A 15,361-nucleotide genomic window follows, 5' to 3' on the forward strand; every position below is an offset into this window, starting at 1 on the left:
TGGCACATTAAGTTGAAGAAAATAATAGAGAAGTGTAATAGAAAGATGACATATGTCTTTTTTGGTTTGCCTTTTTAAATACTAAGTATAGATTATTTAGTATATTTGAATTAAACAAATTTGGTGAGAAGTTATGTATTATGTATAGTTAGAAAGAATTAGAGGAATTTGGTGAGAAGTTGGAAAACAACATTTAAATTATCGGAGTATAAAAGATTTAACTATCACTTCATATAAAACACTAAAATATACTTTAACGTAATCATATTGAGTATTATTGAATTTGTCTCAATAAAAATAACAATAAAAAAAACGATTAAAAATAACAGTCAAATGTTCAAATGAATGGAGCTTAACTGTACTATTGTCTCTCTAATACGGGATTTCAAAGTGACATGAATTAACCAAATGATCCAAAAATCATACGTACTTAGGTTTTTCCTAACAACGAGTCATCCACGCCTAGCTACATACCTTGTAGCTAAGATCACTTCCCTCTCTCATAAACAGTTCATTTTAGTTCTATTCAAATTAGTTCAGTTCAGCTCCAATCAGTTTAGCTCAGTAAATCAGAACAGGCCCTAAGTGTAGGGAAATCGAGAAGGTGTCTCAACCCACATAGCTGGTGCACTTCGTACATATGTTGTTCTTAAATGTGATGGACTAATGTAGTCTAATTTTTCGGCCTGAGGTAGACTTGTAATCATAAACGGCCATGGAATTTTCGCTCTGATAAACAGAATCACTGACATAGTAAATGCAGTTAGGCTTACAACCATGGTCGTCTGAGGACGCCTCCACAAAAACAGATGATTTACGACTCAAGAAAAGAGCTTTATTTCCTAAACTATTGACCTCTTTAGTTTCCCCGTTAGCAGTATTCACTTCCCACATCCTGAAATAGAAAGTACCATAACGTGAGGGATTGGGAAGCTTACAACGAACTAGTAGTAGCGCGTCACCTGATTCCACCAAGTATATCTTATGCCTGTCCTCGGCCTCTTCCCATGGAGATTTAATGAGTAGAACCCGAGTGCATATGGCATTGTTTTTTATGACAAATCCAACAACTGTTTTACTGCTCTCATCACAGATATAAAATTCCCCCTTGTGAAAAGTGACAGTAACGTTTGTTCTTGTGTCATCACCGCTTAGTTTCTTCACCACCCAATAACTTTCTTTGCTATTCCAGATCGCGACAGTGTGGACATCATCGCTATCCTCAGCTTTGAAGAAACAGGCTAGGATATAATGAGAAGTGTTTGAAGGACTTTCGGACAAAGCAAAACTCACATTACTGAGAGCATAGGATTCAAAGTATTCATAATTTTTAAGTTTCCACATTAGATCACTTGGGAGCTCAGGGGTTCTAATTGCCTCCTTGGAAATTGGATGCACTAGACTAATCACAATATTCATTGCACCCGTATCGTTTACACAAACTAGCTACCCACGAGATGAAGAAACTATGTGCTGCCACATGCCATCAGGATCATCCTATGTAGTCGGCAAGTCTAGCTTTCTGATCATCTTGCGGCTGTAGAAGCTGTATAATAGTTCCTTTGAATAAATATCGCCGCTTTCAGGTGCAAGCATAATAGTTCCTTTGAATAAATATTGCCACTTTCAGGTGCAAGCATTAGCCAAGGGGTTTGACGTGATGCTGCTGATCTATTAGCAAGTTTCATAGTGCTTCTCCAGCACGTACAGACTTTACCAAATGTCTCAAAAGCTTCATAAAACTCAATGTGTTCAGCTATCTTCGTTATCAATTCTAGGTGAAGTTCGTAGGTCATAGCTTAATTGGAATGTGCAGCTACTAAGATCTTTGATTTGAAGAACCGAAAGTAAAACGAAATTCTGAAGGACTTGGAGAACCCTTGATACTAGTCTTTTTTTTTAATACCTGAAATAGAGAAATAGATAATTAACATAGATAAATAATTTTAGGAGTCTATTAGGAGATAGAAAAGTATACTGATATAATTTGTATTAGATTATGATATTATTGTGAAAGTACGAGTCTAGTATTAAAAGATAAAATTAAGTAAATAGATAAATATTTACCAAAATTCCTTCCTTTTCCTTTCTTTCCCTCCGGTCTTCCTTCCATCATTGCTATCCAAACACCTCTTTTTCCACATGCCACAACCCGAGACAATTCGGAGCAGCAAAATACATGCACGGCTTAGTTCCTCTGTTTCTGAGTTACCTGTGACCCTGTCAAGCTACAAACAGTTTGCATATATAAATATACAACGGTTCATGATATTTATAAAAAGAAATAAAAAAATAACAAGGGAGAGATTCAGAGATGTGATCATTGAATGAAATAACAGCTGAAGTTGAGCTTTACAATTGCATGTCCACTAATTCTTAAACCATCGTATGTAATTATTTACAGAAGCAGACTATCCATTTTACAAAGTATTACAAATGTATACTGGGAAAAAAAGTTATCATTTCCTTTTATTGCTTTTCCAAAAACTTGCAGGATGAAGAAATAAGAGGGTATCCATGTATGATGCTATGAGCAGTATAAGCACTACACTTACACAACCAAGGTTCATTATTATATTTGGTCATCTAAAGGGTTCCACGGGAGCAGTCTCTTCAAGAAACGCAGCAGCTTCAAAGCATTCTGCAGCATCAGAAACCGATGATTCACTATCTGCTTTGCAAAGCAGGCCTAGGTTATACCAAGCAACATGATTAGTCCTGTCAAGCTTGAGTGCGTTCATTAGGTAGGTTCTAATGACTGAATTATGCTTACAACTGAATCGTCTGAGTACCATAGCTAAAGAGATTAAGCTTGGGACATAACAAGGGTCGATATTCAAAGCAGTGTTGAAAGCATCAAGAGCTTGCTTGTAAAGGCCTTTTGCTTCATGATATGAACCTGCGCACAAATATTTACAACATGAATATATGCTTATTTAGACTCATCATTGGACTAGTCTTATTCTTTGACAATGCTTTCAATACTCCCTCAATTGGGAATTAATAACCACACATACTTCATTAGGATGTTCCAAAAATTTGTCAGCTTTCCTAATATAATAATGGTTTATGATCAGATTCCTGTTACTGATATAAGTGGTGGGGAGTGAATAAAAATGATCCACCTATTAAAGGTCTTCTGCTATCTTTTTCTGTTTCTGGCTCTGAGTAGCTTTGGGAAACGGAAACTGCAACAGTAAAGATCATTAACAGGATACTAGCTTGCACAGCAGGATATGGTAGCTCTATGCAACACCTGATTTTTTTAGAGAATTCCGATAGTTCATACAACATGAAGTTACACTCAAAAGCAGCAAATAAGCTAGTACTAGCATCATAACCACAGGGAAAAAAAAAATAATAAAAACTAAATAAATAAAAACATTTTGATGTCTTCCATCATGTGTAATTCATCTAAATCCCTTACACTAGCTTATCGGAATATACATAGGCCTAAAGTCCTAAACACCCATACTTCCTCACTAACCACAATTACATAAAGCATAAGAGTTGGTTCCTATGTCACCCTAAGACAGTAGTCTACTATCTCCAATTCTCCATACTGTAAGAATGACAAGAAACTAGTTCAGTATTGAAGTTAATTACTCTTCTGAACACCAAGCCCTTATAACAAGTTCTAGCACATTTGCCAATGAAAAACTTAACAAGAAGAAAGAAGAAAAGGGGATTAAAGGAACCAGCAATCAAAAAGGACTTTCAAATAGTTGTATCAGGGAGAGAATTCTTTTCAGTTCAAAAGTAATATAAGGGAGAGAATTCCTTTCAGTTAAAAAGTTGTATCAGAAAGGACTTGACATAGAACATGAAATTCAGGTACAGCACACGGTAAAGCAACATTTCTACCCAGAAATTAGACCTATCAACTGATCCTTGGGTTTTTGAATTGAAATTCTGTTATAAGGCTTTATTTGGTTCAACGCATTTTGTCTGAAATTATTTAATTATCTAAAGTCATTTTGTCTGAAAAAACTTCTTTTGTCTGTAATTGCCTAATTTGTGTGTAATTATGTCTAACTTTTTTTTTAAACTAATTATTTTGAACTTATTTTGTCAAAACTTAAAGAACTAATTTAAACTTTATATCGTCTGAAATAAGTCTATACAAGTTAAATAAGATAAAACAAATAGACCCCAAGACTAATATATCACTAAAACCGGATACATTTTGGCTTCTCTGAGTATTAAATTTTAAAAAACAAATCTCAGATGCAATTATGCGATAGCAAGTTGATTAAGCATATATACAAGTTAGTATAAATGACTGCATATGTACCTAAAATGTGCCATCTGGAAGCACTATTAGGACTGATGGCCTTGGCTTTAGACAGACAAATCTCAGCATCATTCCACTGTGACAAGCTGATATATATACATGCCAGATCATGCCATGTTTGCATCTCTAACTGCCGATCGTGATTATCAAGACTCTGTCAAAAAGAACAAACTTGTGAGCAAAAAAGACTAGTTAGACGGTTAATGATCGATATCTAAAACAAGACCGGATTGCAATTCTTTATGTCAGGGATGTAATTCTTTACCACAAAATAGTATCCTTGAAAAAGTTCCTATTTCACACTGCACTGATGTAGATGGAGTAAAAGTAGACATACTCACAAGACACAGCACGCACACTTCTAAGGGCATACTGAAAACTTCTAAAATGTATCCTTGGCGAAATATTCCTATTGTACCTTTAGGTATGTATGTAATAAATTCACACGCGCAAACAAGAGAGTGCGCACAAAGAATTTACGTATGTAATAAATTCACACATGCAAACAAGAGAGTGCACACAAAGAATTTTCTAACAAAGTAGATCTCCTTATCAATTTTCAACTTCATGCAGATTTAAGGATAATAAGTAAATACATTAACGCAAAAGGAGCCAGTTAATAGACCTCAATGTACCTTCCTAGATCCAGAGCTCTTCTTTTTTACTTGTAAAAGGGCAAGAATCTGCATATATGTCTCAATGGCCTTTTTAAGATTGCCCTGAGCAATTTGGATCTTAGCTTTTGTACTCAAAAGCTCTCCCTGATCCCACTTTCCAATTTGATCCAAAGCAGCATCAGTAACTGTTTCTGCATCAACATAATATTTTTGCCCAGATAAAATCCGTGCTAAGAGCAGCCATCCTTTAATGTTAGTTCCGCCATCCAACTTCAGCAATTTCTTAGAATAATATGCTGCAGCATTCAACTTTCTTTGCAAAGCATATTGTAGACTAAGATGGTACACAGATATGGAATCACTAAAATTTGTCAATTTCCCAGCAGATTCCAGAGCCAGAACAGCTTCCGTCTGCCTTGTAACCCGCTCAAAATCAGAGACTGCGGATTCAGCATACTCTGAAAAAGACATGCCTAGAAAAGAGTACATACGACCAGCTGTATGATTACATCTATCCTCCTTGTAAACTAGAGCTCTTTGAGCATATGTAATCCCCTCCTCAGCCAAGTTAGGGCTTTCACTGCAGATTTTTGATGCCATTAGTAGGCCAGATAAGTGATTTGGATCCTCAGAATGATGCAATAACTTTTTTAAAAGATTCAAAGCAGCAAAGTTGTCACCATGTGCATTATAACAAAGAGCTAGAAAGTGATACAAATCCTTTCTCTCAATTATCCCAGGAGGCAATGCTTCTATCACCCAGGCTACAGCCTGCGGTTGATTAGCAACACTTAGAGCAAAAGAAAGATGTTCCACAATTGAGGGATCCCATTCAATTTGTCGCCTAGTCACTTTTATTAACAGAAGCAATAGCAGCAGAGTAGCCTCTTCTATATTGCATTTAGGTACAAATGAACTATCGTTTTGAGAACGCAAATTTGGTGGACTTGCTTCAGCACCACTATACAACAGATAAACAGCAAACTCTTTCTGTATTCTGGCAGAAGTATCAGTGTCAAGGTTCCAACAATGCAGAAGGGCTTTTCGGTACGACAAAATTGCATCCTGTGGACAATCAGCCAGTTTCCATAATTCAGGAAGCAACTCCACAGCCCTGATTATAGTCTCTTGTAGTTTAGACTCAATACCAAAGTTTTCAGGCAAGCCAGCTGGTAATGAAGATTCAACAATGTCTAGAATAATTTTGCACGATTGAGCAGCTTCTGCACAGCAATGATAGGAAAGATTGTTAGCAAGAAAATGATGATCCAGTTCCAGCATACCCAAATATAAATTTCCCACCAATTATGTTGATTTACAACATCGTGAATACAGAATACATTTCACACAACCAATCAGCAATACTGGTTAAATCAGACGAAAAATACCAAAACAAAAGCATATTATTCACAGATTAAGGCAAGATGAATCCATGGACACCAGGTACTACACCTAATATTTGCTTATTTTAGCTTCAGGTGACTGATTTCATGACTAGCAAGACAATGAGGCCAATCATCATTTTCAAACCTGCCAACAATCCTCTACCAAATGAAGGAGAGGGTTTTGAGCAAACAAATGTCAAAATAAGGTCAGAGACAAAGCAACGATACCCCTCTCCTCCCCCAAATAGAGTGAAATAAACTAAAACCTTTCATCTCTGTCCCTTTTTTTTTTCACTAGATTTCATCTCCAGAAAGAGATAAGATTCTAGATTTCAACAAATAACAGTGAGATAATTCAGTATATGACCTGATTATTATTTAACAAACTCTATCTGATAGGATATAAAGTAACAGGCTTGACTAAAACAGGATAATGACCAAGTACTTCACTAAGAATGTGTCCATAAGTTAATAAGCTGTACAGCTCATATTGTTGTCTAGAAACAACCATATGCAGAAATTCAAAGAAATACCTTTAAACCTCCCAAGGGACTGCAATGATTTTGCTTTTAGTAACATGGCCTCAAATAATAGATTAACAGCATGCAGTGACATTGGTGGGGCCGGATCACTTTGAGAACGCCTTTTTGGACGATCTCTAATTCTGGCAAGAGTAAATTTGATCTTGGGAGTAACTGAGGTAACATTAATCCCTTCAAATACCTGCACAGCTTGCTCAATGTTTCCTTTCTGATACTCATATTTTCCTAACAACGCTCTCGCTTCCTGAAAAGTGGAGGGTTCATTTAACAGATTCAGCCATCATCCCTAAATACTTGCTCCTGTATTAATAAGCAACACTTTCACCTATTTTGATATAAAATACATTGACCAAACAAGGCAGACACCTAACAGACTTCCTTTGAACTTGAATCTACTAAAGCTACTCAACAAGGCAGCTCATGCAGTTCAACAAGTAGTTGATCCCAAGACATGGCAACATTCTCTTCAACTCAGATATGTTACAATCAAGTGTAAGACTCATAAAATAATGTAAACAAACATATTGGAAACCCTGGAAGACACAGAGGCCTCTTATCATCTCACAATCATTTCATGTAAACCATGTTGATGAATGCAACACAATTAACATTCTAACAAAGAATACAAAAGGCAAACAAACCTCATAGTTAAGACCACCACTTTCACGAAGCGATGACTCGGCTTCTTCAACATTCATAGTATCTGGCCTAAGCTGGACATCATCAAGCGAATCAGACCCCTTCAAGATCTCATCCACTCTCATCTGTTCTCCAGAACAGAAGCAATGCATGATACTCTGACAATTCCAACAACCACTACTCTTCTTCGGAACTCTTACAGAGCTCCTGTTACTCATATTGCTCGAAACAACGAAAATTTCTGCCACAAGCACATCAACCAAGATCAAACCCAATACCAAGAAAAGTCTCTCATTAACCACATTGCATAGAAATCATTCTTTTACAAACTAACTACTCAAGCCAAAAGTCAATAGAGCAACAGTACAAATGAAATTGAATTCTTAATTAAGTATAGCAACTGATAATACAGCACATAGCTAGAACAGAACATACAACATGATCAAAATTATGAATACCCATTTTTCACAATTATCAAAATTCCACAAAACCCCATCACAAATCCTCAAAACCCCATCATTAATCCCCAGAAACCCATCATAAATCCTCAAAAACCCAGAAGTTGTATCTGTAAAATCAATCCAAACCCCCCCCCCCCCCAACAAATGAATTGAGAGAAAAAACACAAAATTGAGCAAGAAATCAACCAAATATACCTAAATTATAAGTTAAATAATCATAAAATTTCTTCTAAAATTATAAGAACTGAGATTAAAGAAGTAACCTATTGTCAGAAATATTGAGGAAAGAAACAGTGGTGGCCATCATTAATTGAATTGGCCCTTCAATTAAATTTTTTTCTTCATTGATACTGTTTGATTGTCTTTTGAAGGGTTCTCTTGTTTTGATCAAGAACCATGAATTGTTCTACAGTACTTTTTTTATTTTTACTTTTTCAATTATTTAATTTGGGAATTTTGATTTTAACTCTTTTCAGGTAGCCTCTTTTTCTATTCTTCTCTAGGCAGTACTTAGGTAGTAGAGCGGGTATGTTTTGGGAATTGTGAAATTGGAGTTGTTGTAACGTAAAGGGAAAGATTATGTGACCTCACCATTTTTTTTTTTTTTTAAGAAAAATGGAAATAAATAATTTCACCTTTACGGGTTTGACAATAATAATAGGAGGCAATCTCTGGTATGTCATATTCTTTTGATGAATCTTGTATTATTGGTGACCAATTTTTGTAGGTTATATGTGTTAAAATTTAATTAGTTTATTTCATTTTTTTTAATAATAAAAAAAATTAAAACAAGGAAAAATGAAAATAAATAATCTTACCTTTGTGTGATCTAACACTAACCATCCCACTTTTTGGTTATTACGACATACGAGGCAATCCTAATAGCCCTTTAACAAGTATTTCAATATATAACGTGCATGACAACTTGTAAATTGAGTTTTCATAAGTCACATTAAACTGCTAACTTTACTAAGCAATTCAAGAAAAGTGATAGAAAGAATGAATAGAAGAAGTGGTAATAGTGAAAAGGCTACTAGAAAAGTGATAGAGAAAAATAGGGGTGTAAATGAGCCAATACGTTCGTGAATTACTCGCGAACAAGGTCGGTCAAAGCTTGGTCAAAACTCGTTTGTTAAGCTAACAAACAAGGTTGAACAAAAATCTTAAGCTTGTCAAATAGATGAACAAAACTCGAACAACATCATATTCGACTCGGTGATGTTCATGAACAACTCGTTTAAGTCAATTTATAAGTTTTTTTCACGCTCAATTAAAATTCGAAAAATTTAAATACAATATATTTTATTCATACATATTTGTAAAAAGTACTAATTATTTCATCATGTAAAAGCATGAAAACTTCGTCATTACCTTTTTCTTTAGAAAAAATATAAACATCTTATATAAAGTTAAATGGATGTGTTAAACCATTTTTTTAATGATAAATTAAGGCTCGTTTATTTAGTCAAGCCCAATTTAGACCTGTTCAAGCTCGAACTGAAACTCGAAATACAAACAAGTACGTTCATGAACAAAGCTCAAACAAGCCAACTTCTTAACGAGCCCATCTCGAACAAGATTTAAAAAACCTCATTCAAGCTCAAGATAGTTCGAACATGAATAGTTCTTATCAAGTTTAGCTCGAACAAATAACTAAAACTCGGCTTGGCCCGTATCGTTTGCTGCAAAAAGTAGTAATTACCGATTTATTATACTGAAAAGGCTACTAGCATTTGGCTGTATTTACTAGACAAAATTGCATATTTTAACGTTTTTGTCACAATTTATGACGAACAATATATATATATATATATAAATGCCTATGCGAACAATATACGTCATGAATTTTCTTATGAAATAAGGATATGTGAGGGATTTGGCCATCTTTTAGCATTGGAGAGGGAAATCATTCTATTCCTTGCAATGGGGAAGGATGGGTCACATAAAATTTTACACTTTGAAATAACATTACAATAACATTATATATTTTCTTTGTCTCAAAATAACAATTAATTTTAACTTATTGTATTATTTATGTACAAGTATAGAGTATAACCATATCCTTTACTAATATACAAATATAATTATGGGATAAAATATCTACTTTTATAATTTATGCTAATGGATAATTAAAATTTTTGATGTGCTCAAAAGAAAGGGATAAGATATATGAGCCAGGGTGAGTATAAAATATCTTATTGTGTAGCTTTGTTGTCTAAAAGACATAGATGCAACTGAGATATTCTTATGAATCATATCATCAGAAATTCAGAAGTCAGAAGTCATATCATACCATACCAATCCAAGAAAGCCAATTGAAAGTGGCAGTTTGTAGATTCTATCAATACTATATATTAAAAGACACACCATCAATGACGCGTGTCATTTCCTGGTGTGTCCATTATCTTTTTATTTTATTTATTTATTTTTTTTTGAAAAAAAAGTTATATAAGGAAAAAATCTTTCTACATATAAGTAATAATTACATATGAAATATACTATAGTAGAAGATTTGATTTAGCTTTCCAAAAAAAAAATATTGACAACTAATAAGTTAAGCAAAAAAAATTAAAAATAATATTCTTAACATACAAGAAATTTGTGTCATGTGGATGTGGCAATTTTTTTAAGGAATGAAAGACATATTATAAATTATACGAAGTATACGTTTATTACAAAAAAAAAAAAAATTATATATTAATTTCTTGATTTTTTAACCATATAATAGAAGCTACGGGCTTAAATAATAAAATGTGAATATTAAATCAACAAATAATATTTTATCATTTTTTATTTTGTCATGTTTTTAAAATCAATTATTGAAAAGTACCGTGCATGGCACGGGAACTAACCTAGTTAATGTTATAATCAGTGCCCCCTAAAAAATCAACTCATATAAAAACAATTGAGTGCTTCTAGGCGCATAGCACCTATATATTTAGCATGCATATAGGAGAGTATCATGGGGTTTTTATTATTTTTTTCATTTGATGTTTTTTCTACAATGGTACATTTTTGTGTACTATAATGTACCATTAAAGTATAAGTTGTATTAATAGTACTTTTTGTGTACTATTATGCATGCGGTGGTACTTTTTGTCATCCTATGTCGTTGATTATTTTCTCCTAAAATACCTACCACCTGTCACTTATTAGGCTGTAGTGGTACATATAGTCATCCTATATGTTTCTAAAACATATAGGCGCTATGCGCTAATACTTAACCAAAACAATTTACTTCGTATATTCTTGATAAAAATACTCCTCTAATTTCACACTTTACTTTATACTAATTCTGTTATATATTATTTGCAACGATTTAATATAATGTAGAGATGGAAAATGTCTAATTATTAGAAATAATATGTAACGACGGAGGTAGTATATTTTTTTCATGGTATTTAAAACATGGTTTAACCATTGATTTATTTAATCATGTTTTAACCAAATTAACTATTGAGAACTTGAGAAGTGGTAATAGTGGACGAGAGGAATAGAGTAGAGAAAAGAAAGGTAAGGAGTCTGAAGGAGAAAAAACATCTTCCATTTCTTACAACAGAAAAATGGTTTCCACCCAATTAAACAATTTTTTGTTGTGTTCTCATATCCATATAGAAAAATCGTTCATCCGTTCTTACAAATCTTACCAATAAACCATATAAGCTCTTTCACTACAAGCTATGATCGCAAGATCAATGTGTCCTTTAGTGAAGCGTTGTCAGGATAACCAAAAATTTTCAACTGAAGGATAATACAAGAAAAGAGACTGCAGGGAAATAAATCAAGAGTCGTCTATTAGTGACCGCAATTTTTCTCGGAATGCTGGTGCTTTGTCTGCCTCAACAGCCATCACTAGTCCCATTAGTCGATAATTTTTCAACTGCATCCACAATTATCAATAAACAAGCTAAAGTAGTCAGCATTGCTGCCAAATTATCCTTGAGAAAACACCTTCCAAGACTAGTAATTGACATTTATAGAACTTCTAATAGGCTAAATAAGTAAGAAAGCACAGGTGAATAAGAAAAAAGAAGGAATGTATCACGACACCCCTATTTATCTAAAGTATCTAGATCAACAAGAATAAGTAGGAAAATGAAGAAGAAAAGGGTGAATGCGAAGACAGAAAGGAAGTTCCAAACTAACCTCTTGACTTGCTGGAGGCTGAATGTGCAAGGGGAAAGTAAACGACCACGAACAAAGCTGAAAATCCCATAAGAAATCATCAATATCAAGTGGAGACTGGAGAGATTTGATATATTATAATTAAAACAAAGAACTGGGATTTGACAAAAACCTCGAAGAAAAGTTCATCTTCTGGTTTTACATATATAATATCCTCATCATCGCAACTAGAAGATGCCTTCCTCTTTTGTCCTATCTTCTGCTACAGGCAGAACAGCAGGAAAATGCAAAAGATAAATGAACATGAGAGCTGTAACACTGAAATGAACGGCTGAAAAGTTACCGAGAGGACAAAGAAGAAACAGAATTGAATTACCTTATATATTCTGGTGATCAACAAATAATGTTTGAAGCGAAATGATTCACGGAGATCTTTTGTTGGCTTCAGTTATTGCAAAACAAAATGATCAGTTTGTTTAGATCACTAACAGTCAAAACACACAGAAACACAAGCTTTTATAGATAGAATAAACTTCATCTAACCTCATCTTCAGTAGCCCACGAAATTTCATCAAAAAGGGCATTGTAAAGATGTGGCAGAAGCTGGGGAGGAAGATTCGTAACACGCTGAGAAACCACTAGACCAACATGGTCAGCTTGGTCTTCTAGAAGTCTTTTTAGATCACCAACTACATTCTTTTCCTCACATACTTTAAGCAAGTAGTCTCTTGCTTCAGTGATACACTTATTATCCTGGCATCACAAGAACCCAGACTCATTAACTTAGTTGATTGATTGAGTATATCAATATAGAAATGGTGGCAAACTTCGAGTTTTGTTACATGTACTAGTGCAATTTGACTGATCAAGCAATTTAAAGGGTCTTTGATGAAATTCTAAAGGGACAAGCCACACTGAAAATTGAAAATGAGACACCTGTTGTACCTTATATCTTCCTAAGTTCAAAGCTGTAAGAAGTGCAAACAATCCCTCATCTTCATCATCCTCTATCTTGACCACAGAGCCCACTGTTGTTTGCGCTAATATTAAGTCTACAAAACCACTCAAGTCCCACACCTTATCATCAAGATAGCTCTGTAGCAACATCTTTACTCCATGAAAGTCATCAGGCTTGGGGTCAAAAAAGGCAAAATCTGCCTGAATTACTTCCTTTGAGAAGAAATCAAAAAGAAGAAAATAATTAGAGCAAATAAAGATAACTTGAATGGAAGGATTCAGCTAGAATGGACATTCACAACAACCAACAACAACTAAATGCTTACTTCAGGTGCTTCTTCTTCAGAAGATTCAGATTCTGAAATGTTCTCCTTCAAATTGTGCTTCCTACTAGATCTATTGGCTGAAAATATACAGTAGAAAAGATTTCCAAAAGTCATGTTAGATCAGCACATGAGCTGCTAATCATAAACAGTATAAACAGGGCACCTATATAGGACAATGTTTTTGATAGAAAAAATACCTATTAGTTTTGAGGAAGATGTTCTGTCAGATTTTGAATTAGAAACTTTGTGCTTTGATAAACAAGCTGTGGCAACTCTAGTTACTGAACGAGCAAATGGTGAAAATGCAAAAGGTCGAGGCACCAGCTGGCCACTTCTTCGTGGTTTTCGAGGCATCCCCTTATATCTGCAAATAAGTAAAATTTGGTTAAAATCCATCTTAAAACATCAGACTTTTTTTCTCCCTTCTTTCCTCTTTCTGAATGCAAATGAAAAGGGGGGAAAAGAATCGGGCAAAGAGCATCAAAGCACTCCAACAGTAAGAATTTCAGCTAAGTAATAAGTTTAATTGGTACAAAGAGAAAGTACTATGTAACAAACACAGCTCAAAAGTTAATCTCATATGCATATCTACACATCAGAGAAACTCAAACATCCATAAGACACAAACAATTGCCTAAAGCTCATCATACCATTTTACGATATTTAACAATGACCTTTTTCAATAATTTTATAATTTTATTTTTTAGAATCTATTACTATGAAAGGATCCAAAGCTCATCATACCATGAAACCGAAACTTAAAACCAAACCAACTACCCCTCCATACACCCAAACCGCTAAAATTAGCAACACCCATCTAGTTAAAAATCAATAATCTAATCAACTAGCTACAGTCATTTAATTGGAAACTCATTACACCCTTTATTTTGAGGCAAAACCAATCTCAGGCAAAACCTCGGGCTCATCCATGAAATATTTTTATTGCTCAAGCAAAATGCATTAGTAACCCAAAAGTGATCATTTCCTGCCAAACAACTCCACATCATAAGGGACTGAACATCGAATTTAAACACCCCCATCAAATTAACTCCTCAAAACCTTGCCTCTTGATTCCCCAAATCAATCAAATTTGTAATGCACTTATGCAAATAAAACAAACCCACATAGAACTACCACAGAACAGCTAGGTTACCATAATACTCTAAACCAACAATCCCAATTCAACCAATACAAGGGGTGGCTGCATTTAGCCCAGGAGAAAAGGTCCGTTTTTATAGTTCTGTCCTAACATTAAAGAGTTATAAACAGATTCTGTAACACATTAGCAAACAAATTTGACTCAATTATCAAATTACTCCCAAAAAACAACACAAAATTCTTCTCATTTAAGCATATCAATGTAAACAGCACATAGCAAAACTATAGCAACAAAATCCCACATTATAATCATTCATAACTTGAGTAATTATAATCAATATTTCAATAATACACCTTAGAAAAACCCTAAATTGACTATACTGACAATTAAATTACTGATAGTGTGAAACTAAACCCTTGATTGTGAAATTAATATTCGATGAATAATGAAATAAAAGGGAAAAGTAGCTTACCTCAGAAGCTGCTTCAATGGAGGAGAGAAAAGCTCAGAAGCCGGTTCAATGGAGAACTCAGAGTACGCTTCAATGGAGGAGAAAGGGGTGTGCAGCGGTCCGAGTGAAAAAGCTCCCGACGAAAATTAATAATCGTAGTTAAGTACTTAAGCGTTTAACATCACGCATATTACTTCGACGGGCATAATAAATTTTCATTTTTTTAAAGGGAATTTTCATTTTAGTTTTTAGTGCGTTTCCTGTGTAGTCCGCTGACACACTTTAAAACATTGATCGAGTAATCCATTACCAAGTAACTTCTAGGCTCTGACGGTAACTCCTGACCTGCTGGCCAAGTAACATTTTTTGTATAGCCGGCTGACACACTTTAAAACATTGGCCGAGTAATCCCTTACTAAGTAACTTCTAGGCTTTAACTGTAACTCCTGACCAAGTAACTCATGA

At 34.4% G+C, this 15,361-nt stretch overlaps 2 protein-coding genes across 5 annotated transcripts; both read right to left on the reverse strand.

Moving 5' to 3' along the window:
• Positions 1 to 376: 376 nt before the first annotated feature.
• Positions 377 to 8,351, reverse strand: LOC145617237 (protein NPGR2-like). 4 transcript variants are annotated; one of them, XR_014107686.1, is made up of 7 exons: positions 7,480 to 8,348; positions 6,830 to 7,082; positions 4,930 to 6,134; positions 4,295 to 4,448; positions 2,556 to 2,899; positions 2,068 to 2,228; positions 377 to 1,906 (listed from the first exon to the last, which is right to left on the reverse strand). XR_014107686.1 is itself a non-coding variant. In XM_081671928.1 (6 exons), the coding sequence occupies exons 1-5, from the start codon at positions 7,693 to 7,695 to the stop codon at positions 2,583 to 2,585; spliced, it is 2,145 nt and encodes a 714-aa protein (XP_081528054.1). In that variant the 5' UTR covers positions 7,696 to 8,348; the 3' UTR covers positions 2,065 to 2,228; positions 2,556 to 2,582. The 4 variants fall into 4 exon arrangements, 3 of the variants coding, with proteins under 3 accessions (XP_081528054.1, XP_081528055.1, XP_081528053.1); XM_081671928.1 differs by lacking the exon at positions 377 to 1,906 and having other exon boundaries at positions 2,065 to 2,228; XM_081671927.1 differs by lacking the exons at positions 377 to 1,906; positions 2,068 to 2,228 and having other exon boundaries at positions 2,262 to 2,899; positions 7,480 to 7,718; positions 8,202 to 8,351.
• A 3,163-nt stretch (positions 8,352 to 11,514) lies between these two features.
• On the reverse strand, positions 11,515 to 15,067 carry LOC145617821 (protein BCCIP homolog). The gene is made up of 9 exons (XM_081672573.1): positions 14,918 to 15,067; positions 13,544 to 13,710; positions 13,347 to 13,423; positions 13,009 to 13,233; positions 12,607 to 12,816; positions 12,440 to 12,505; positions 12,236 to 12,322; positions 12,085 to 12,141; positions 11,515 to 11,818 (listed from the first exon to the last, which is right to left on the reverse strand). Exons 2-9 carry the CDS (start codon positions 13,698 to 13,700, stop codon positions 11,720 to 11,722), a joined length of 978 nt encoding a protein of 325 aa, XP_081528699.1. The 5' UTR covers positions 13,701 to 13,710; positions 14,918 to 15,067; the 3' UTR covers positions 11,515 to 11,719.
• Positions 15,068 to 15,361: the final 294 nt, after the last annotated feature.

Source organism: Chenopodium album, chromosome 26 (genome assembly GCF_948465745.1).
Source record: "Chenopodium album chromosome 26, dcCheAlbu1.1, whole genome shotgun sequence".
NCBI lineage: Eukaryota > Viridiplantae > Streptophyta > Magnoliopsida > Caryophyllales > Amaranthaceae > Chenopodium > Chenopodium album.

Coding starts and splice junctions, on each gene's coding strand:
- LOC145617237 (XM_081671928.1), bottom strand. CDS start 7,695: ATGAGTAACAGGAGCTCTGTAAGAGTTCCGAAGAAGAGTAGTGGTTGT. Junction 6,135..6,829: donor GTCCCTTGGGAGGTTTAAAG/GTATTTCTTTGA, acceptor ATTGCTGTGCAG/AAGCTGCTCAATCGTGCAAA. Junction 4,449..4,929: donor AGAGCTCTGGATCTAGGAAG/GTACATTGAGGT, acceptor TCTTTTTGACAG/AGTCTTGATAATCACGATCG.
- LOC145617821 (XM_081672573.1), bottom strand. CDS start 13,700: ATGCCTCGAAAACCACGAAGAAGTGGCCAGCTGGTGCCTCGACCTTTT. Junction 12,323..12,439: donor TGATCACCAGAATATATAAG/GTAATTCAATTC, acceptor TGCCTGTAGCAG/AAGATAGGACAAAAGAGGAA. Junction 12,142..12,235: donor AAGATGAACTTTTCTTCGAG/GTTTTTGTCAAA, acceptor TGGGATTTTCAG/CTTTGTTCGTGGTCGTTTAC.